At 35.9% G+C, this 24,322-nt stretch overlaps 2 protein-coding genes and 1 long non-coding RNA gene across 17 annotated transcripts in view; 2 read left to right on the top strand and 1 right to left on the bottom strand.

The window, feature by feature from the left end:
• Positions 1 to 983: 983 nt before the first annotated feature.
• LOC141380826 (uncharacterized) lies at positions 984 to 3,918 on the top strand. Its single transcript, XR_012399717.1, has 2 exons — positions 984 to 3,271; positions 3,343 to 3,918. It is a non-coding gene; the product is annotated as an uncharacterized lncRNA (long non-coding RNA).
• Positions 3,919 to 5,381: 1,463 nt separating this feature from the next.
• pou6f2 (POU class 6 homeobox 2) overlaps positions 5,382 to 24,322 on the bottom strand; it is a 232,807-nt gene continuing 213,866 nt past the window's right edge. For 8 of the 15 annotated variants that reach the window (XM_073941589.1, XM_073941591.1, XM_068217160.2 and 5 more), the window contains one exon: positions 5,382 to 6,771. In XM_073941589.1, coding sequence (XP_073797690.1) covers positions 6,264 to 6,771 — 508 coding nt within the window. In that variant the 3' untranslated portion in view covers positions 5,382 to 6,263. The remainder of the gene's footprint in view (positions 6,772 to 24,322) is intronic. The other 7 variants (XM_073941595.1, XM_073941597.1, XM_073941594.1 and 4 more) reach the window with 1 other exon arrangement.
• Positions 8,465 to 13,031, top strand: LOC141380825 (uncharacterized). Its single transcript, XM_073941588.1, has 2 exons — positions 8,465 to 10,528; positions 10,610 to 13,031. The coding sequence occupies exons 1-2, from the start codon at positions 10,081 to 10,083 to the stop codon at positions 12,976 to 12,978; spliced, it is 2,817 nt and encodes a 938-aa protein (XP_073797689.1). The 5' UTR covers positions 8,465 to 10,080; the 3' UTR covers positions 12,979 to 13,031.

Here is a 24,322-nt window from a genome sequence, read left to right as displayed (position 1 = left end):
TACTGTGCCAAAGTTGGCAACCCGAGGGTGTTTAGTTTACAGACTGTACCAAAGAGGGGGGTGGGTGAACTTACGAGAGTTTTTTTTAGAAAGACATAAAAACGGGATGTTTGCGGGAGACTGGTCTGAAATATGGGATACTCCCATGAAAAACGGAAGTGTTGGCAGGCTGCTTACCAGTTTAATGTTGATTTGATCTGCTATAGTTAGAAATCAGACTGTTATATCTTCTAAGCGTAAAGGTTTATTATGCTGTTCAGTCGCCTTCTTGAAGATAGAAAACGTCAACTGTCGCCGACGAGCTGTCTCTCAGAAATTGTAAATATTTTAAAATAGGCACTATTCTTGCAAACAAACTGCATAGTTGCAATCTAAACAACTATATTCTCAACTAAAAGGCCTCAAAACTATATTTTGTTGTGTAACGGTAGTACTATTTGTTAAACTGTAGTGTCTGCTTGTTGCTGGCTGTATGTGGGCGGAGTAATACACAAAGGGTAAAGAGGCTGTACTGATGCTGATATTACTTATTATATATATATATATATATATATATATATATATATATATATACACGGATGGATGGATGGATGGATGGATGGATGGATGGATGGATGGATGGATGGATGGATGGATGGATGGATGGATGGATGGATGGATGGATGGATGGATGGATGGATGGATGGATGGATGGATGGATGGATGGATGGATGGATGGATGGATGGATGGATGGATGGATGGATGGATGGATGGATGGATGGATGGATGGATGGATGGATGGATGGATGGATAGATAGATAGATAGATAGATAGATAGATAGATAGATAGATAGATAGATAGATAGATAGATAGATAGATAGATAGATAGATAGATAGATAGATAGATAGATAGATAGATAGAAATCATCTTCTGGACATTCTTCCTTTTTGTCTTTTAAATCTGATGAACATTCTTCAACAAGAAATGCAGCCATCATGTTTCATGTCAAACAATTGTTTATTATTAATTATTATGGTACAAATTAATGTGACAGACTTGAAGCTGTTAAGAAATACACAAAGTGCAGCTTAACTGACCGAACAGATATTGCTCTATATAATACATACAGTTTTCAGTCTATAAAATTTAAAGCATCCTTAGCAGGTTAAACAGCTTTGGTTTCGAGGTCTTGAGAGTAATAACAACGTTGACTTTTTAAACTCGACTGCGTGTTTGTGTGCGTGTGTGTGTGTGTGTGTATTCCAGTCTGTGTTCTTCAATAAATTTCAAAAGGTTTCCATCAGCTTTCGAAAGCAATTGCGTTGAACTGCCAACTTTTCTTTGTTCTCCATTTATACAGGGCAATTCCAGGCAATCAAACTCAAAAATGCATCTCACATAGTGGAAAGAGAAAAACAAACATTAACAATGCAGAAACCCAATGATAAAAAAGAAGAAAGTCAGGTAACAATCGTCTGTTCTATACACGTGACCCTGGAAAGCACATGGTAAAAGTAAAGCAGGTGAGAATCTGAAAACTACTTACAAACATATACACAAGTCCTTCATGTTGAACTTTTACAGAAAGGTATCGTGTTTTGACATTGCTCACTACTTAGCAGGACAGTGCTGAGGTAATTCGAAATGATATACTCCTCCGTTTAATCAATTTTCTTCAATCGGTTACATATTTCAAGATTGTCAGCGACATTTAGCCATTTCTCTGTACAATGTGCATATAACTATTGAGCTTTGGTCCAGCATTGAAAGGATGAGCAGAAGGCAGAGCTTAGATCCCCGTCTCTTGGTTTTCATTTTTGGTTACAGCTTTTGTTTCCTAAGCCTGTATACCTTAAGACGTCCTGTCTCTGCAACCGAGCGCAGATGCCATGCTTCTGAATATTCAGGAAAAACAACAAGCTGGTGAAATGGCATTCTACCATACAACAAGAGTTCAGTTAATGAAATTAGACATCTCTTTTAATATGAGCCGAGATTTCTGTTACGTGGATGATTTTTTAGTTAGTGTATAGTAAATGTTCATTGTGATGAACAGCAAGTGTAAATACCTTAAAATATTTTCCTTTTTTGTTTGTTTTTGCTGATGGACAGGTAGATTGGGTTTAATTTTAGATTTACAAATTTACAAATCAGTACAAAATTGTAAATTTTATGAACTTCGGAATTCTGATAGCATATTTAAATGCCATAAAGCAAGCCCCCTTTGTAGTTTTTGACTTGTTCAGTGGAGGACAGAGACATAAAATGAACATCTGCTTAATTTACTCACCCTCGGGCCATTTAGTAAATATGTGACTTTGCTGTCTTTGATTTTGCCTCACTTTAAAACTCAAAAAGTTAAGGTAACTCAAACTGTTTGAGGAAACAGGACTGCAACAAACCATTTAAGTTCAAAAACTAATCCTAATGAGTACTGTGAACTTCATCCATTTGGGTAAAGGAAGCAATTTGAGCACAGAAAAACCCAATAAATGAAGAGAACTCAAACAGTTTGAGGAAACCGATTGCTACAACCCATTTGAGTTAAAAAAAAAAATCTATATGAGTACTGTAAAGTTTCTCCATTTAAGTTGAAGTAATAAGGTATTTATTTAACTCATTACTTTAAACACGGAGTTCAAAACTCTTTTCAAATGAGTAGAATTAACTATCAGTCAATTCTGAATTAACTACACTCATTTCATTTGATAAAGTTGACTGTTAGGTTTTACAGTGTGGGTTTACACTTTAGTTTCGCCATATAAATGGCGGTAATTTTAATATTAAACATGTAAAAATACTGGTCAACAGTATGTTTCCTTTTATATGATGAATAACTGTAAATTATTAAGTAATGATTATCAGTAAATCCCAGAATTCACTTCCTTTGTTGTTGACATTGTTATGATTTTCTTTACTATTGTTCTGCTTTTTGTGATGAGCATTGCTTCGTTATATGACTTTCCCATCACCAACATGCTTTTGGTTGTTTTTGTCTGTGTAGTAAAGGTAGACTCAAAAAACATTTTTTTGTATTGCTTGTTCAAACTACTTATTTAAAATCAGCTAAAACAACACAATTATTTAGATTTCATTGGGGCAACTTAATTCTTTATGTTCAATCCACTTAAATTGGGTAAACCTGTAAAGTTAATTTAATCAATTTGTGTTAGGACAATATAAATGAATTGTGTGGAACCCTGCATTTTTTAAGTGTATAACACGCTCAAAAATGACTTATTTAATATGAGTTGAACCAACACAATCCATAAAGTGTTTTTGGGAAAATGTAACTTACTGCTTATTCAAACTACTTATTAAATATAAGTTGAACCAACCACTACCATAAGGTACTTTTAGGACAACCTAATTGTTTTATGTTTAATCCACCTAAATTTGTAAAAACAATTCATTTATCATAACCACATGCTTTTGGTTGGTTTTGTCTTTGTAATAAAGGTATAATGTGCTCACTTACTGCGTATTCAAACTGCTTATTTAAACCAACATAACCCATAAGGTACTTTTGGGACAACGTAATTGTTTTGTGTTCAATCCACCAAAATTTATGAAAACAATTAATTCATCATAACCACATGCTTTAGGTCGTTTTTATCGGTGTAATAAAGGTATAATGCACTCAAAAATTACATTTGCTGCTTATTCAAACTACTTTTTTTAATATGAGTTGAACCAACAGTCCATAAGGTATTTTTGGGACAACTTAATTGTTTTGTGTTCAATCCGCTTAAATTTTTTAAAACAATTAAATTAACTGCACTGTAAAAATGCAGGGTTACAATTCATTGCTGTTGTCCAAACAAAAATAGATTAAATTTATCGCAATTATATTTACAAATTTAAGTAGATTAAACATAAAACAATTGACAAGTTGCACCCAAAAAAACTTTGAATTGTGTAGCTTCAACTCATTTTGTTTTGAGTGTGGTATCACTTTATTCTGATGGCCCCTTTAGCGCATTTCGTTGAATTTAAGTTACATTGCATCTGCATGCCAACTAATTCTCATTGGATTATAAGTAGATTGATAAATTGGCTTTAGGGTTAGTTTAGGTTGACATGTACTTGCAAAGCTACTTATACACAAAAAAAAAAAAAAAGATGTCTGAAAAATTGTTGCACATGATTTATATGTGTTGAAACAAACAAATTAAATTTGGTATTGTTTAACTTAATTTGTTGGTTTAAATTCAGCCCAAATACATTGTTTACAACCACTTACCTTAAATAAATAAATAAATACAAAGAATAATCTTTGAATAATTTTTAGTTTAGTCAGTTAAATGTTAAAGTATCAACAGATATTAAGCAGACAGTCTACTAATGCTCAAATGAGAAGTAGTTGCAATGCAATTTTTAGTCAACAAAATGCGCAATAGGGACCATTAAAATAAAGTCTTACCAATTAACTTCATTGATTTGTGTTGGGACAATATGAAGGAGTTGTGTTTGTTTTTTTACAGTATGTATAGATTTTAATATTTTAAAACTTTGGTGTATTAACACTAAAATGAATGAAATAGAGCTTATATTTGAATTCTTCTACCATATTTATGATGGTAAAATTTAGGCAACTACAGCTGACTTTTGACATAATTGTTTTTACAGTTCATGTTTATTGATGTAATTGACTCTAAAAGTGTCAGTAGTTTTGAGTTACATTATTTGGAATTACTAAATAGCTTAAACATTTCAGTTCCAGTTTAAAATCTTTAATATTCTAAAAATAAAAACATCACCTAACTTTCAGATGCTCTAAGGGTGAGTAAATTAACTGTCAATTTTATTTTTTGGTTGAATATCATCATCATTTATCTGTAAACTTACACCTTTTACTTTTAGTTTTACTTGTAGTCATTAAATATGAAGTGAATCCATTAGAGAAGTGTTTCTCAACCACATTCCTGGAGGACCATCAGCTCTGCACATTTCCCATGTCTCCTTAACCAAACATACCTGATTCAGATCACCAGCTCATTAGCAGAGATTGAAAGACCTGTAATGGGTGTGACAGACTAAGGAGACACCCAAAGCATGCAGTGCTGGTGGTCCACCAGAAACGTGGTTGAGAAACACTGCATTGGAGAACACTTTCAACATTAGCATTTCCCTTCGGTTGAATTGTAAGCTATTTATATCGCTGTTAAATCATTAACATACTTTCTAAAGACATTGCCAACAACTATACGTAAAATTTCCTTTGTGATTCTTGAAATATAATATAAAAAGGAATAAAAAAGAATTATGAATGTTGAAATATTTGATTTTCAATCAAAATGAGCATTTTCCAAATTTTTTTTGACATCAGAGAAAATAGTTCTGACACAATGTGAGTTGTTGCACAGTCCAAATGATAAAGACACACAGACAAAAAGATAACTTGCATAACCCAAGAGAAATCTTTAAAAGTAATCCATCTCATTTACTTGAAATCTTTATGAATATATTTATATATAGAATATATTTAGTTGAGTGTGACGAGTAAAATAAAACCCTTTGCTTTAAAAAATAAAACATCCGATCACATGTAAAGAATAATAGAATTTGAGTAGTTTCAGGCCAAGGTATAACACAATGTCCTTGTTCTTTGGCTAGGAGGCTTTGGCAATGCCGTAAAATAGCTTCAATCAAAGCTGCAACAAATGCGGTACATGTGGTATAATCACTGAGAATCTCTTAGCAAAATATTCCTCCCAAATGCACTCTTCACTGGCTGATGCCTTAATGTTAATGAACCGATGACACAGACGACGAGGACTTCACATAAATAATGTGACAAGTTTTGAAATAAACGTTGATATTTTTGGAACTTGTGATTTCAATTTTGGTGACAGATTAGCAGAGATATTTACATTAAAAACCCAAGTGATAAAATAAGACATAGATTGAATGTCACACCCACCAACCCCATCCCTCTTTTTTTTGTTCCTTTTTTTCTTTCGTTTTTTTTTTCTCCCCAGTAAAAATGTAAAAATGTAAAACACATTTACAATTAAAAAACCTTAGGAATCAGATGCAACAAACTTTGGTAAGTAGTTTCTTCACCATCCTTGATTTAAATATGATCCCACAATCTGCTTCACACAACTCTGTTTTTTTTTTTTTCTTGACTTTTTTGGTTTTTGCTTTTGTGATGATAACACTGACAATAATTCTTTTAGCCTTTGTCAACAGCTCATCCAGTCGACAGAGCATTGGATAGCAATCGTCCAGTTCTTTAAAGTCCGCAACATCAGATGTTTGACCATCGCATTGGATGCTCACTGGTGTTCCTCCATATTATCAACCAGAGGGTCCATCGGTGCGCCCGGCACAAGTCCCTCAGGCTGTTTAAGCCTCTTTATAGTGTTTTTCAAAGCTTGCCTCTTATTGCAGAACCAGACGCGCACCACCTCGCGATCATAGTTCAGTTTCTCAGCGATTTCTGTCATCTCCTGACCGGAGGGGTGAGTATTCTTCTCGAAGTGGCTGTTGAGGATTTCCAGGGCCTGCGGCGTGAAAGAGGTCCGGCGTTTGCGCTTTTTGGAGGGCTCGCTGCCGATAAACTCGGTCAGGTTCTGCATGCCAGAGCGATGGCGGGCTTCCGCCTCGGCCATCCAGCGCTCCAGCACGGGCTTAATCTTCTGGGCGCTTTTTGGGGTGATGTCCAACTTCTCGAACCTGGCAGGATATAAAAGGCCAGGGTTCAGTTTGCCTGTCAGACTGCTAGCTATAGTGTTCTCTTGGGCTTCCTGTGGTAGGAAAAAGTGGCTTCTCAGGATGGTGTGTCTGGGGGAGAATTGAGAGAGAACAAGCTTACTCAAGTGCCCGGATTGAGCGAGGGGTTTCCTGTCTGACCTATTTGCCTGAAAGGGATCTCCTGGCCCAAGCTGCCAATGGGACAGAGAGTATTTGTGGCTTCTACTGCATCACTTTACCTGTTCAATTCATCATTATGCAAGTTCACGGAGCTTTTTTTTTTTAGGTCTTCATGCGTCATTTTTGTTGACTCTCTGTACCCATGATGCATTGAACCAAGAGGACTCTTCCACGGGCCGGTCCAAAAACAAACAAGCACCTGACTGATATCATAAAGACAACCCAGGCTCATTGGAAATATGTGCCTTGGGCTAAGTTTTTGTGAAAGTGTAAAGAACGAGCTTCGAGCATACATTTGCCTGCTGTTTCTGGGTAATACAAAGGTTTTTTGCTACGATAAAATCATGTAAGCAACATTTGTTCCTTTTCACACATGTACATACAGTGCATCCAGAAAGTATTCATTTTTCCCAAAACATTTTATGTCACAGCCTTATTCCAAAATGGGTTATATTCATTGTTTCCTCAAAATTCTACACACAATTCCCCATAATTGCAATGTGAAAAAGATTTTTTGAAATTGTTACAAATTTATCAAAAAAAAGCCTGAAAAATTACATGTACATTAGTATTCACAGCCTCTAAATTGAGCTCAGGTACATTCTGTTTCCACTGATCATTCTTGAGATGTTTCAGCAGCCTCATTAGAGTTCTTCGGTGGTAAATTCAGTTGATTGGACATAATTTAAACAGGCATATACCTATCTATACAAGGTCCCAGGGTTGACAGTGCATGTCAAAGCACAAACCAAGCATGAAGACAAAGGAATTGTATCTAGACCTCCGAGACAGGATTGTCTCGAGGCACAAGGTAGGTTACAGAAAATGCTTTCTGCTTTGAAAAGTTCCAGTAAGCACAGTGGCCTCCATCATCCTTAAGTGGAAGATGTTTAGAACCACCAGGACTCTTCCTAGAGCTGGCCGGCCGGCCATCTAAGCTGAGTAATCGGGGGAGAAGGGCCTTAGTCAGGGAGGTGATCAATAACCCAATGGTCACTCTGTCTGAGCGCCAGTGTTCTTCTGTGGAAAGAGGAGAAGCTTACAGAAGGACAACCATCTGTGCAGTAATCCATCAATTAGCCCTGTATGGTAGAGTGGCCAGACAGAAGCTACTCCTTAGAAAAGGGCACGTAGCAGTCTGCCTGGAATTTGCCAAAAGGCATCTGAAACCAAGTTCTCTGGTCTGATGAGACTAAAATTTAACTCTTTTAAGTGAATGCCAGGCGTTAGGTTTGGAGAAAACCAGGCACCGCTCATCAGCAGGCTAATACCATTCCTACAGTGAAGCATGGTGGTGGCAGCATCATGCTGCGGGGATGTTTTTCAGCAGCAACTGGAAGACTAGTCACGATAGAGGGAAAGATGAATGCAGCAATGTACAGAGACATCCTGAATGAAAACCTGCTTCAGAGTGCTCTTGACCTCAGACTGGGGCAACGGTTCATCTTCCAGCAAAACAATGACCCAAAGCACATGGGTGGCATCATCTTCAAAAAGACTTGAGGCTGTAACTGCTGCCAAAGGTGCATCAACAAAGTATTGAACAAAGGCTGTGAATACTTATGTACATGTGATTTTTCAGGTTTCTAATTTTTTTGTACATTTGCAACAATTAAAAAAAATTGTCATTATGGGGTATTGTGTGTAGAGTTTTGACGAAATAAATAAGTTAATTTTGTAATAAGACTGTAACATAAACAAAAAAATAAAATAAAACGTGGAAAAGATGAAGTGCTATGAATACATTCCAGATGCATTGTACATATTATCTATGAATAAAAGATTGCGATTCTTTGTGCTGAATAAATACCACAAAAATGGTTAACCATAGTAAGTCTATGGTTTGTAATCGCAAGGTGATAAATACATGGCAAACCCCTAGCTTCTCACTGACGTGTGTAAATAGCACATTTACGTATCGCAGTAAAGTATTTGAGATTCACAAATATAAAGACAGCGCCCTCTAGTGGATTTGTCATCACAAGCACTAAGGAAAAGTCGCTGGAGCAACACATTTGACGTTTCGCAAAAACGTAGCCCTGGGCACGTATTTCCAATGAGCCTGGGTTGCATAAAGAATGAGTCATTTATTTGGCCTTGCCGTTTTCTTCTCTAGCTCTTATGTATAATCAAAGCCACAGACAGCATCACATATGATTAGGAATTCTGTTTTGTGTGAGAGACTAATACATATTGTCAAATGGATAACACAAGCATGCGGTAAAACATTAAAAGCATTATTAATTCACAGATGGCTTAAATTATTCACTCAAATGCACACACATTTTAATACACTTTTCTGACATCTTCCTCAAGCAACCCTGATGCTCATTTAATGTTTAATGCTAATACATTTTCACCTTCACTTTTGAATATGTCTGCAAGTTTAAAGGGTCTCCAGGGAGGCAAATCAGTCTAATATGTAGGTTTTGCTATTGCTGTTGAAACTTTGCTTTCTGTACAAAAACAATGATGGAAAATTTGTCACGGTAACTAGTTTCACACTTGTTTAAACAAAGCACTCAGAAAAAGCTATGGCTAAATTTTATACAGCAGCCACACAGAAATATATTTCAGGATCTTATTTAGATCTTCGTTTGACTTTTTACTCAATTATGGAAATAATGACAAATGAGGAGATGGATGTATTTTCAGTTATGCTCTAGTTTGACAAGCTGGTAGGTCATAATACAAAATCAAGTCTGTTGGGGAAAAAAGTGAGAAACATTATAGTATATTATAGTAAACGTTCATTTATTGAATTAATTATTTTTTTATTTTACAGGTTACTATTTGTATACTCTGCAAGAAGTGCCACAGTTAAACTATTGCTGTAACAAAACCATGGTTATTTTGTAATCAACATGTTTTTTTTCGTTTCGTTTTTCTTGATTTTTTGTAAGATCAGCCCAATTTCATAAGAAATTGTTATTATTTTATGTATTGTCAGAAAAAGGGTTAATTTGTATGAATTAATACATTGAATATGAAAATGTAAAATTTTTAAAAGGGAACTGTCCCCAAAGCCCACTTCTATTACTTTCCGTAATTGGGAATGTGTAGGGCTAGACGGAATCTGCGGACATTTTTTGCTATTTCTGCGCAGAATTGTGTTAAAAATCCACCATTTCCTTATGCAAAGACACCGACAAAGCACTTGAGTACTTTACTGTATTGTTTTACTTCACACTTATTTTTTGTTGTCAGTGCACTTTTATTATGTGTTTTCTAATTCCTGTTGTTACTAACACTCGCAAAACACGGGAGGTGCGCTGCAGGCGTAATCCTCACAACCTTCGTTCAATACATGTATCTACTATTTCACAACTCTCTCTCTCCGTGGGCCTCTGGAATTGTCAATCAGCTGTTAACAAGGCTGATTTTATTACCTCCATAGCTACATATTCTGACTATAATCTCATGGCTCTAACTGAGACCTGGTTGAGGCCGGAGGACACTGCTACACATGCTACTCTTTCTGCTAATTTCTCTTTTTCCCACACTCCTCGTCAGACAGGGAGAGGGGGTGGGACTGGACTACTAATTTCCAAAGAATGGAAATTTACTCTGATACCGTCCCTGCCAACAATCAGCTCCTTTGAATTCCATGCAGTCACCATTATCCACCCCTTCTACATAAATGTGGTTGTCATCTACCGCCCACCAGGTAAATTAGGTCACTTCCTAGATGAACTGGATGTTCTTCTCTCATCTTTTTCTAATTTTGCCACTCCCTTATTGGTGCTAGGTGACTTCAACATTTACGTTGACAAACCGCAAGCTGCAGACTTTCAGACTCTGCTTGCCTCTTTTGACCTAAAAAGAGCACCTACTTCTGCTACCCACAAATCAGGTAATCAGCTAGACCTTATTTACACACGACACTGCTTCACTGATCAAACAATAGTAACTCCACTACAAATATCTGATCATTTCCTTCTGTCTCTCAACATCCACATTACTCCTGAGCCGCCACACACTCCAACACTGGTTACCTTTCGCAGAAACCTACGATCTCTCTCACCCAATAGACTATCCACCATTGTTTCAGACTCTCTTCCTCCATCTCGCAAACTCACTGCACTTGATTCGAACAGTGCCACTAATACACTCTGCTCCACACTAGCATCATGTCTAGACCGATTATGTCCTCTTGCATCCAGGCCAGCCCGTGCCAGTCCTCCTGCACCCTGGCTCTCGGATGCTCTCCGTGAGCATCGCTCAAAACTTCGGGCTGCAGAGAGAATTTGGCGGAAAACTAAAAATCCTGCACATCTCTTAACATACCAAACTCTTCTGTCCTCTTTCTCAGCTGAGGTTACTTCTGCAAAGCAGACGTATTACCGTCTGAAAATCAACAATGCCACTAATCCTCGCCTACTTTTTAAAACATTTTCCTCCCTCCTCTATCCTCCTCCTCCACCCGCATCCTCCACACTTACTACTGATGACTTTGCTACATTCTTCTGCACCAAAACTGCAAAAATCAGTGCTCAATTTGCTGCACCTACAACAAACACGCAAGATACAACACCAACACCACACACACTCACCTCTTTTTCTCAGCTCTCTGAGTCTGAGGTGTCCAAACTTGTGCTATCTAGCCATGCAACCACCTGTCCACTCGATCCCATTCCCTCTCATCTCTTGCAAGCCATCTCTCCTGCAGTCATACCAACACTGACTCACATAATTAACACATCTCTTGACTCTGGTTTATTCCCCACTACATTTAAGCAGGCTAGGGTAACCCCACTGCTAAAGAAACCCAACCTGGACCATACGCTACTTGAAAACTACAGACCAGTATCCCTGCTTCCATTCATGGCCAAGATTCTGGAGAAAGTAGTGTTCAATCAAGTCCTGGACTTTCTTACTCAAAACAATCTCATGGACAACAAGCAATCCGGCTTTAAGAAAGGCCACTCAACTGAGACTGCCCTGCTCTCGGTCGTGGAGGATCTCAGACTGGCTAAAGCAGACTCTAAATCATCAGTCCTCATTTTGCTGGACTTGTCAGCTGCTTTTGACACTGTCAACCACCAGATCCTGCTATCTACGCTTGAGTCACTGGGCGTTGCGGGCACTGTTATACAATGGTTTAGATCTTACCTCTCTGACAGGTCATTCAGGGTGTCTTGGAGGGGAGAGGTGTCCAACCTACAGCATCTAAACACTGGGGTACCTCAAGGCTCTGTTCTTGGGCCACTTCTCTTCTCCATCTACACATCATCTCTAGGACCAGTCATCCAGAGACATGGATTCTCCTACCACTGCTATGCTGATGACACCCAGCTATACCTCTCTTTTCATCCTGATGATCCCTCGGTTCCAGCTCGTATCTCAGCCTGCCTGTTGGATATTTCACACTGGATGAAAGATCATCATCTTCAGCTGAACCTCGCAAAAACGGAAATGCTTGTAGTTTCTGCCAACCCGACTCTACACCATAACTTTTCAATCCAGATGGATGGGGCAACCATTACTGCATCCAAAATGGTGAAAAGCCTTGGAGTAACGATTGATGACCAACTAAACTTCTCTGACCACATTTCTAGAACTGCTCGATCGTGCAGATTTGCACTCTATAACATCAGAAAGATCCGACCCTTCTTATCTGAACATGCAGCTCAACTCCTTGTTCAAGCTCTTGTTCTCTCCAAACTGGATTACTGCAACTCTCTACTAGCTGGGCTTCCAGCTTACTCTATCAAGCCTCTTCAACTGCTCCAGAATGCAGCAGCACGAGTTGTCTTCAATGAACCTAAACGAGCACATGTCACTCCGCTGCTAGTCCGTTTGCACTGGCTGCCAGTTGCTGCTCGCATCAAATTCAAAACTCTGATGTTTGCCTACAAAGTGACTTCTGGCCTAGCACCTTCTTATCTGCACTCACTTCTGCAGATCTATGTGCCCTCCAGAAACTTGCGTTCTGTGAATGAACGTCGCCTCGTGGTTCCATCCCAAAGAGGGAAAAAATCACTTTCGCGAACGCTCACGCTCAATCTGCCCAGTTGGTGGAATGAACTCCCTAACTGCATCAGAACAGCAGAGTCACTCGCTATTTTCAAGAAACGACTAAAAACTCAACTATTTAGTCTCCACTTCACTTCCTAAGCTGCAATTGCCTCTTTGAATATCACACTAATTGTACAAAAAAAAAAAAAAAAAAAAAAAAACTACTAACACTTCCCTTCTTAGACTTTACAGACCTGAAACTTGCCTTTAGTACTTATTCATTGTTGCTCTTAGTTGTGTAAATTGCTTCCTTGTCCTCATTTGTAAGTCGCTTTGGATAAAAGCGTCTGCTAAATGACTAAATGTAAATGTAAATGTAAATGTATTCACGAAAGTAAAGAAGTAATAAGTAAAAGTAAAGAGACAGTAAAGAGGCCGAATGAAGGAGGATCATTCTTTTTCCTCGCGCTGCAGATGGTCTGTTTAACTGTTTTCTCGCTAGTGAAGTGTTCAGTTTTTCCTCTTACAAAGTCCACCATGTAAATGAAAAATGCACCAAGGCGTGACGCAACTTACTCTCAAAGGGAATGTGAGATGAGACTCTGATTGGTTTAATGCACGTTATGCTTAAAACACACCCAAAGAGTAAGCACAACCCAGTTAGACCATGTGATGCAGCGTAGAGCATATTTTTCTGTCCTTAAAACACCAAAAGTGGATTTGGACATGACCTTAATTAATTTGCGCCCTGCGCTTTAGACTTTGCACCTAGATCATTAAAATAAAGCCCTTCAAGTTAAGAATTGCTGTAAGTTTGCGTTGAGTAAAACAATGGGTACTTTTCTCAAGAGGGTTCCAGCATGTCTTAGCACATGATTTACATGTTGCTAGCATGTTTTAACTGTTAGCATAATTTGTCATGATGCTAGACTGTTTGTAACATGTAACTAACATCTTTTAGCATTATGCTACAATTTGTGTTACTGGCATGATTTCAGTTTGTTAAAAAAATCCTAGCATGTTTGTAGCATGTACCTAACATCTTTTAGCGTTATGCCACGATTAATATGTTAGTAGCATGTTTTCAATATGTTCAAAAAATTGCTAGCATGTTTGTAGCATGTAATTAACATCTTATAGCATTATGCTACAATTAAAATGTTACTAGCATGTTTTCAGTATGTTTAAAAAAAACCTAGTATGTTAGTAACTTGCTTCCCAGTGATAGGTTGCAGCTGGAAGGGCATCCGCTGGATAAAACATATGCTGGATAAGTTCATTCCGCTGTGGCAACCCCTGATTAATAAAGGGACTAAGCTGAAAATGAATGAATGAATGAATTTGTAGGATCTTTTAGCATTATGCTACAAGCTTAATTAATACTGTAACTTACTTAATACTGTTTACAGTATTAAATATTTGCTGACATTAATTAGCATGTTGTTAACATATTTCTACAATTTACAACATGTTGCTACCATAAAACAACAGGATGAAGCTTTAGTTCGCATGTTTGCTAAAAAAAATGATGGTATTTCTCCACTTGCTGTCATTGATAAATAGGTTGGCAAACACTTAGATCTACTGATCTAAAAAACCTGATCTGTATAACCAGCTATAGAGTATAGTAACAGAAGATCCACAAAAAGAACTTTAGTCTCCAATGACTTCACTGAACGTGGAGATTTCCAAAGTGCTGAAGCAGGTGTGCCTCGCACAGGCTTTAATGGAAAGATGTTTCAGTGAGTTCCCTGACCTGCGCTCCTATCCAACGCATGGACATCTGTCAGACAGACAGAGAAAAGCCCAGCTGAGAGAAGGGGAGAGAGGTGAACGGCTGCTCTCTGAAACAACACACAGTCTCTCTTGGTCCATAACTCCTGGACAGGCTCCTGCGAGGAGACCTTTGATGGAATCTTAACTGGCATTTGAAAAGACGCCTGAAGCGGGGGCAAAGGCCCTCGCTCTCCCAGGTCCTCAAACGCAAAGACGCTTTTTTCCAGCACGGAGATGAGTGACAGCACCCTGTTAAATCCAGCCAAGCAGGAAACAATAACGGAGTCTAGGCATATTGGATGCCTCATTTATTATGTTGTGTATTATTTAACTTCTTAATTCTAGACTCTGTTTGTTGAAGCAATGTCAGAAAATAAAAGTGAAATATTTCAGCTTTTGGAGAGAGACAGCAGGAATCACAAGGGTTTAACAGTGACTACATACTTCATATTTATTATTATTAGTTTTCCTATTAGCAACAGTAGTAGTAATAGCAGTTAAAAAGAACAAAGATAACTGATCAATAATATAATAATACACAACCTTTAAACTTTTTAATTATTATTATAATTTCTTTTTTTTTTACAAAATTACAGATAATTTATATTATTATCAACAAAACTAAAACTATTTCTAAAAAGTTGTTAAAAAATCTATCCTTTTGCTAAAAATGTATTATGTTAAATGAAAATGATGGTTTTGAGCTATTTTAGGATTTAACTATTTATTTAATTCAAGGCTGAATTTACTGCAGCACACATATAGCATGTATATTAAATACAACTTTAATATAATTAATATAACTTAATATAATTTCAAATAACTATTTTTCATTTTAGTTTCAAAACAGTATTTATTTTTATGCAAGCACAACTAAATTTCAAGACTCCAGTTCTCAACGCAAGACGCATGAATGATCCATTAGAAATCATTCATTTGATATCAGCTCCAAAAAATCACATCCATTATGAAAATAGATCTTTGAAAACAATAATTCTTTGAAAATAACATTTTAGAATTTTTAAAGAACATTTGTCACATTTCATCATTATTAATATACTTACTGCTACTTTGTATTAATCTTCATATTAGCCCTTGTAAAGTTATATTAAATATATATTTTTAAATATGCCTGCAAGTGATGCTTAAGACAGAAAGACCATTGTCACAGTATTTCCTATAATATGTATATGTGTATATATATATATATATATATATATATATATATATATATATATATATATATATATATATATATATATATATATATATATATATATATACACTGTAAAAAATTGCTGTTAAAAAATGGTCAGATTCTACGGTAAAATAATGTTTTTTTACTAAGACAGTAATATTCTGTTAAAAACAGTGCTTTCTGGGTAACATTTTTGTTTTCGAGAAAGTAACCAACTGCAGAAAACTGTGAGCTAACAGAGTTCAGATTCGATGTTTTGAAGTCTGTGTTTGAAATCACACTTTGTGTCCTTGTTCACTATTTCATACACTAGTTAACTAATATAGTTCACCTGACAGTTTTAATGAACACTAATGAGTGAATTCAGACACTGATGAACACCTGCTGTTAATAATTACAATTACTGAAGAAAATAAACAAGAAACACAAACAGTGACTTGAGTTACAGCATTAAATCAAATCAAATAAAACAGCTTCAGTCTCAGCAGAGGATCATTAAACAACTCCACAAACAACAGCAGACACACTTATTACTGACTGATTTGACTTCCATACTATTCTCATTGAGATCCAACAGAAATTAAGGTGTTTTTTGTGTCACCGTAATGGAGTGAGGGGCTGATTTAGTTGGGCTCTTCACCCTGGAACTCATTTAAGAAGACTTTCCAACTGCTGTAATACAGAGTTAACAAAACGTTTGTATTATAACAATAAAGTTGGAAAGTCAATAAATAGAGAAATCTATTTGTCTGAAATTAGTTCTGATAAATGTTTTGATATAAATCTGGAAGAAGGGCCACATGCAATAGATTTTATGCTTAGTTGCAGGTATTAATTTAATTAATGAGAAGTGGAAACAGAAAAGATACCTCCATAATTACTTAACAGCTAAGAAATAACATACAAAAACAGTTCAGTTATGACAAATACACACTCAGACCTGATGAATCTGACCTTGTATCTCAACAATGGTAACATCTCAAATGTTTCATGCTGCAATGCATGCTGGGAGTGGCACAATATAAATATCCCAGCATGCATTGCGGTATAAATAAATGTTGTATAATGGTCTAACAGTTTTCTTTATTTGTGTTTGATTCTGCTGTTGTTTATGTTTAGACTTTCAGTTGCCTGTTTGTGAGTTAAACTGTTAATTTTGTTAGTTGTCACCATTATTGAGGTTCATATGCTGACTATTGATGTCTCTTTGAGTGCGATTTACACCATAGAGCAGTGTTATTGTCCAAGATATTCTTTAAAACTTCCAGAAATTATTGCCATATATAGGCATATAATGTAAAACAATAGATTTAACATTGAATAGGAGCAGTAAATTTTATTACACTCAATGAGAACAGACTCTGCCATTTAATAGCAACATGAACATCACCAGATCCTATTTAGGTTTTTGGCTGGCTTGCCTCAACAAATGAGCTTTTTAAACAAAGTTCTTAACAATTGCAGCAGCCAAGATATATAAATGTTACAAACGTCAGGGCTAAGAGCCCAACTAAAGTAAACTCTGTTCTCCATGATGGTGACGTAAAACTTTCACTTTTTCTCAAGAAGAACTTAAGTAGATGTTATACAAAAATACATGTATTAAGTAATAAGTGTAGCTGGTGATGATGTTTGTAGAGTTGTTTAATCATCTGCTGATCATTTCAATGATTTAATCATTTGTTGTTCTTCAGGTTATTTCATTATAAAGCTGTGACTAAAGTTTTGTATGTTCTGTTCTTGTTTTTTCCCTTCAGTATTTCTTCATTTGTTCATTGTTAATCCTCAATTATCATTTAATTAGTCAGTTAATTAATGAATTTACTTCAGCTTTGCTACATGTTTCTTGAACACTCAGTAGTGTGGACACTTCAATTAAAACTGAAGTATATGCTCTGGGGTTTAAAGGGTTAAAGGTGTGAGAGGTAAAAACACAGTGTAAAAATGTATTTTAACAGTAATATACTGTTAATTTACACTATGGAAATAGACTGTAAAAAAACAGTAGATTGCTGGCAACCACAGCTGCCAGTAGATTACTGTTAAATCAAGGAAAAAACAGTATTTTACTGTAAAACCTGAAGCTAATTTCTTCTGTGTGTCACCGTTGTGGAGGAGAGTAGAGCCAGTGTATGAGTTAAAGATGAACAGTGAACTGCTGTTGTTATTCTGCATGTTTCTCTATTTAAAGACAGCGGCTGTTTAGTTGCTGATGCAGTCAGAATCTCTCTGGTAATTCCAGGTTTACATGTATGTGTACTGTTGTGAAAAATAAGACATTAGAGTTAAACCGAACTTTTTTAATTAACTAAAATAAATTATCATTATAAGTATGCTTCTAAGCATTTATAGCACATTACTTCATAAACTCATTCAGCAGTTGACCAATTTGAGGCAGTTGCTTTCAGTGAGCAAAATGAGTTCCCTTGAGTATTGTGTAAATCAATGTAGTCCGTGTATTTTTACAGCAACATACTGTAAAATAACAGTACATTGCTGGCAACTGCAGCTGCCAGTATTTTACTGTTTTTTAACGAGACAATTTTTAACAGTGTATATATATATATATATATATTTCCCATAATTATATAGGAAATATATATTTATATTTATATATATACTTCTTCAGAAAGTCTTAATTTATTTAGTGTGGCTGGAATAAAAGTTTTATTAAAAAAAAAAAAAAGGTCCATATTATCAGCCCCCCATAGGAATTTGGCTACAAAACAAATCACTGTTGTCCAATGACTACCCCCCACACGGAATCTGCAAGTGCAGAAATCCAGATTTCTACAGATTTTTAGCCCATCATTGAGTCTATTTATTTAAGAGTCTATAAAATTTATATTTATTACCTAATATATTTAAATTAATTTCAGTACTCTTACTGACTAATATAAAAACGTTCATATGATTTACTTACTGTACAAAACAGTTTGTAAAATAATTATTTTTGTCTTTTAGTAGATACAGAATTATTAGCCCCTCTGTTTATTTTACTCCTCAATTATTGTTTACGGAGAAAAGATTTTTTCAACACATTTCTAAACAAAATAGTTTTAATAACTCATTTATAATAACTAATTTATTTTTTCTTTGCCATGGTGATGATTCAAGACTATACAGCTTAAAGTTTCATTTAAAGGCTTAACCAGGTTAATTAGGTTAACTAGGCAGGTTGGGGTAATTAGGTAACGATGGTTTATTCTGTAGACTATCGGAAAGAAATATAGCTTAAAGGGGCGAATAATATTGACTTAATTTTTTTTTTTTAAAACTGCTTTTACTCTAGCCAAAATAAAACAAATAAGACTTTCTCCAGAAGGAAAAATATTATTAGACATACTGTGAAAATTTCCTTGCTCTGTTAAACATCATTTAGGAAAAATGTAAAAAAGAAAAAAATTCAAAGAGGGGCTAATTACTCTGACTTCAACTGTATGGTAGATATATTATATGAGAGACTTGCTTTGTGTACCGAAATGGATCTAATAGGACTTGCTTTGTAAATATTAAATAAAAGTAAAAAAATATATATTATTTTTTATTAAACATGTTAAGATTTTAGTTACAATAAACCCAAAATCATTCCACAGAAATCCGCAGATTTTTCACAATATTCGGTGCAGAAATAGAAAAAAAATACCAATACCGTACCAATGTCTAAGTTAAGCATTGAAACGGCACTATAAGCTGAATATTAGTATGTTGCCAAATAGTAAAATATTATATACTGTCACCGAAAAAGACAAAATAATTTAATTACCAGAAACTAATTAAGTAAAAAAAAAAAAAATCTCTCCATTAAACAGCCAGTACCAAATGTAATAAATGCAATTAATAAAGTTCACAAACATTTGTGCTGGATATTTATTAACATTCAATCATGTTATTAAAAAACATTAAACTTCTCACTGCTCTCAAATTACAAAAACTGTCATGTAAGAGGCAGAATTGTCTTTATCGTTTCAGATGAATACGGAGGACAGCCTTCAGACAGAAATGAAGCAGGCGGCCAGAAGGGAAAGTAGGTGTGATTAAATATATATACAGTCATGTTAAGCAGCTCTTCTGCCCAATTTGTTGTGCAAATTACAGATGGCAGCTTTGCAGCCTGAGACATGAATCATTGATGCGAATCTAGTGTTCTGGTGTGGATTAATGTTGTAAATCCACACAGCTTAAAAGTGGAAAAACGATTCCCATCTCGCAATTATGTGATGATATGACATCTCATGAGCAGCGGCGCATGCAAAAGCAGCCTCGTTCCAGGAACGGCTGTGAAATGTGCCGTGTAAAAGGAGGAAAATTGAATTTGTCGCACAGAGTATGGTGTATTTAACCAAACAAACGAAAGATCAGGATATGATTTAGATTTGTATTATCTAATGTATTCGCATTTATATTCAATTCAGGTTTATTTGTATAGCGCTTTCCTCAATAATTATTATTCCAAATCAGCATGTTATTACATTACAATCAAAACCAGAACAAATATGTGGCATATAGGAACAAAATCTTATATTAATAAACTATATTTGATAACATTTCTGTAGTTGATAACACTTCAAAATATATTTATTATGGTACTTATTCATCTTTCTTAACTATAGTTCATGTTAACTCAGTGTCTATTACCTAATGTTAACAAGCATAAGATCGGATTTTAATGCATTATGCATTAATGTTGAGCTATGATTAATAAATTACAAAATTATTTATACTTAGTAAATACATTAACTAATGGACCATTAATCTAAAGTGTTAACTTTTTGTCTTTTCCATGGTGACAGAATTTTTTAGTAACACTTTAGATCACAATTATGATCTAAAAGCCAAAGCCACATCACCCTGCAGCCCAAGACCGGTTCCTCACTGAAGCTAAGCAGGGCTGAGCCTGGTCAGTATCTGGATGGGAGACCACATGGGGAAAGTAGGTTGCTGTTGCACGTGATGTTAGAGAGGCCAACAGGGGGCGTTCAACTATGCGGTCTGTGTGAGCCCTAATGCCCCTGTAAAAGTGAAGGGGACACTATACTGTCAGTGGGCGCAGTCTTTCGGATGAGATGTTAAACTGAGGTCCAGACTCTCTGTGATCATTACAAATCCCATGGCACTTCTCATAAAGAGTAGGGGTGAAACCCTGGTGTCCTGGCCAAAAGTCCCTCATTCTGCCTTTTTCCATCATGGCCTCCTAATCATCCCCATCCACCAAATTGGGTCTATCACTATCTCTTCACTCCACCAATAGCTGGTGTGTGGTGAGTGCACTTGCGCCATTGTCCTGTGGCTGTCGTCGCATCATCCAAGTGGATGCTGCACACTGGTGGTGGTGTGGACAGACCCCCTCATGATTGTGAAGCGCTTTGGGTGTATGGATATACACAATAAATGCGCTATATAAAATACACATTACATTACATTACATAATTCATGCTATCAACTACTGATTTATTACTTGTCTTTTATTAAGATATTAACTGTTCATTAGTAGTTATATGATCTTATTCTGCATCCTTAATCCTGCCCTAAACCTAAACCCGACTTCTACCTTACTAACTATTAATAAACAGCTAATTAGATTATTAAGCTAGTAGTGGTAGTTTATGGTTTGTTAATACCATGAATTGTGATTAGTGTTACATATTTTTTTCAGTACAAATATATTTGCAAGATTTTATTAATAAGCTTAAAGTGCAAATTAAAGACTGTTTATTATGTTAACTAAGCAATTAGGTTAATTGGATAGCAGTGTTTGCTTATTTACAGAGTTTCTTTAAAAATTAAGACTTTTTAAGACCTTTTAAAGACCATTATGAATAAAACTTTAGACTTATTTACAGGGCTAAATGCTGAGGATTATTTTGAATATCCCAGTTGGAAAAGATTTTCATTTGCCCTATCAAAAACTGATTATAATTGAATACATTTAATAATACATTAATAATGATTTAATAATGAAACATATAGATCAGGTCAGTATTCTCAGCAGTGAATAAATGGAGAATGCTTAAACAAATATTACTTAAAGTAATATTCAAAACAGAAATGTGTGCACATCTGAATCTCTCAAAGGCAGGTGCTTGATCAAAAACAAACACAGTGGATAAAGTAAAAAAAAAAAAAAAAAGTACAATCAATTTTTTTTTTGAGAGCTAAAGTGGCAGTGTGTCGATTTTCTTTAGACCTTTCCCAAGGAAAGTGATTAAACATTATAGTAAATACAGTTTAAAATGCTATTTTTTTAAATAAAAGGTTTTATTGAGATGGATTGTTGGTCTTTGTATGAGTGTTAATGGCGAGATTGTGTATCTTTGCATCAACAAAGGAAAATTAAGAACTGTTAAAAAGATTTAAGACCTGCAACACAATATTTCAGTAGATTTAACACTTTTTAAGGCCTAAAATTTACCTTTTGAGATTTAAGACATTTTAAAACGTTTTAAGCACCTGCTTTGAATGTTATCACTTGACTGAATGGGAGTTATCAGTGGTTATCAGCTGCTGGATATGGGCCAGTAGGGCTTTTTGCGCTTATTAGAAGGCTCAGAAAGCTGTTATATTAGATTCACATGGTTATTCAGCTATACTAATAGAGAAGTCTCCAGTTCTGATTTTACATTACTATGACGGTTGGGTTTAGGGTTTGGGGTAAACGTTTATAAAATACAATTATTGGCAAATTTAATAAATAATATAAACAATTCTTGTGGTTAATCTGCTATACTAATAAAGAAGACTCCAGATCCAGATCTGTTTTTATATTACTGAGACCATTGGGTTTAGGGTTGGGGTAGGTGTAGACACTGTTTCAAGACCCCGCAGATGCCCCTGTATTAAGACTTTTTTTCCAGAAGAAAAATATTATAGGAAATACTGTAAAAATTATTTGGTCTGTTAAACAGCACTTGGAAAATAATCAAAAAAGCATACACATTTTCACAGAAAATTTCACTAACTAATTAGTTAAATGACTTTAATTGTACAGCAGGGCTTTTTATTGGTGGCTCGCAAGCCAAACTTGGCCCCCAAGGCAATTTGTTCCAGCCCTCCAATATTGTGACCATTAAAAACAAATTTAGTTCAGTCGAAAAACGGCCGTTATTGTTATGAAGTGACGTGCATCTGTTTAATACAGCACAAGCTGCAGTTGAAGGCTGTGCAGAGCATGAGTCACCTGACATCAAGCGAGTGGCGCGGGCAACTGAAAACATTTGGATATGTTTTTGTAGAAAAGGCCTTTTGTACAATGCACTAATATCGTTATAAGAGATGCAATGATTAGCCGATTACACTATTAACCACACTTTAATTTGTCATGCTTAATTAATCTTAAAGGCTTCCAAACGCTCTGTTGCACGGAACGCAACTGCTGCAACTAAGCAAAGTTGTGTCAACTGTGATTTAGTTTAAAGTTCCTAGCTTATACAACAAGGCTAATACACAAGCACACTAGATTAACTATAGCAGCGGGCCATTCACATATCACGTCTTTTCCATGCGCAAATTTGTTATTTCCAATGCAATGTAAACAAAAGATATGATAGACGATTTATTACAATATATAAAAATGATTTTGTATGTATGAACGCAGATGATAACAACAGTTCATTTAAATAGTTAGCTAATATAAAGCTTAAATTTACATTAGACGTGATAACCATGAAACCATGATTTTTCTTCAGACTATTTAATCGAACAACCAAAATGTATAATTGTTGCATCCATAACTGTTATGTAGTTCAAAAATAACATATGAATGTGTCTGAATGTAGAAGAAGCCTACTTCAGCAATGCACTGCTTTTGTTTTGCTTTGAAATACTACTACTACTACTACTACTACTACTACTACTAATAATAATATTAATAATAATAATAATTTCTTACATTTATATAGCGTTTTTCTGGGCACTCAAAGAGCTTTACACATTGGGGGGAATCTCCTCATCCACCACCAGTGTGCAGCATCCACCTGGATGACTCGACGGCAGCCATATTGCATCAGACCGCACACCACACACCGGCTGATTGGTGGAGAGGAGACAGAGTCATGAAGCCAATTATGATATGGGGAGGGTTAGGAGGCCATGATGGATATAGGCCAGTGGGCAAATTTGGTCAGGATGCCAGGGTGAAATCCCTACTCTTTTTTAAAGGACATCCTGGGATTTTTAACGACCACAGAGAGTCAGGACCTCCGTTTAATGTCTCATCCGAAAGATGGCGCTCACTGAGCAGTATAGAGTCCCTATTGCTATACTGGGGCATTAGGACCCATACAGACCGCAGTTTGGGTGCCCCCTTGCTGGCGTCACTCACACTCCTTCCGGCAGCAACCTAGATATGTGGTCTCTCATTCAGTTACTGACTGGGCGCAGCCCTGTTTAGTTCCAGTGGGCGACCATGTGAAAGTTGCAGAGAGCTAACATGCCGGCATTTGAATATGTTCGTAAAAAAACAGCCACATTGTACAATGCAGTGATGTTATGTAGTTTCAAAATACAACAAATTAACATTTTAATGTAGTA

Source organism: Danio rerio, chromosome 24 (genome assembly GCF_049306965.1).
Source record: "Danio rerio strain Tuebingen ecotype United States chromosome 24, GRCz12tu, whole genome shotgun sequence".
NCBI classification, from domain to species: Eukaryota; Metazoa; Chordata; class Actinopteri; order Cypriniformes; family Danionidae; genus Danio; species Danio rerio.
This window is presented reverse-complemented; position numbering and strand designations above follow the sequence as displayed.

Bases quoted from the DNA above. Each gene is read 5' to 3' on its own strand.
- LOC141380825 (XM_073941588.1), top strand. From the start codon at position 10,081: ATGTGTTTTCTAATTCCTGTTGTTACTAACACTCGCAAAACACGGGAG. The intron at 10,529-10,609 runs GTAAATTAGGTC...TATTGGTGCTAG, and splicing joins TGTCATCTACCGCCCACCAG to GTGACTTCAACATTTACGTT.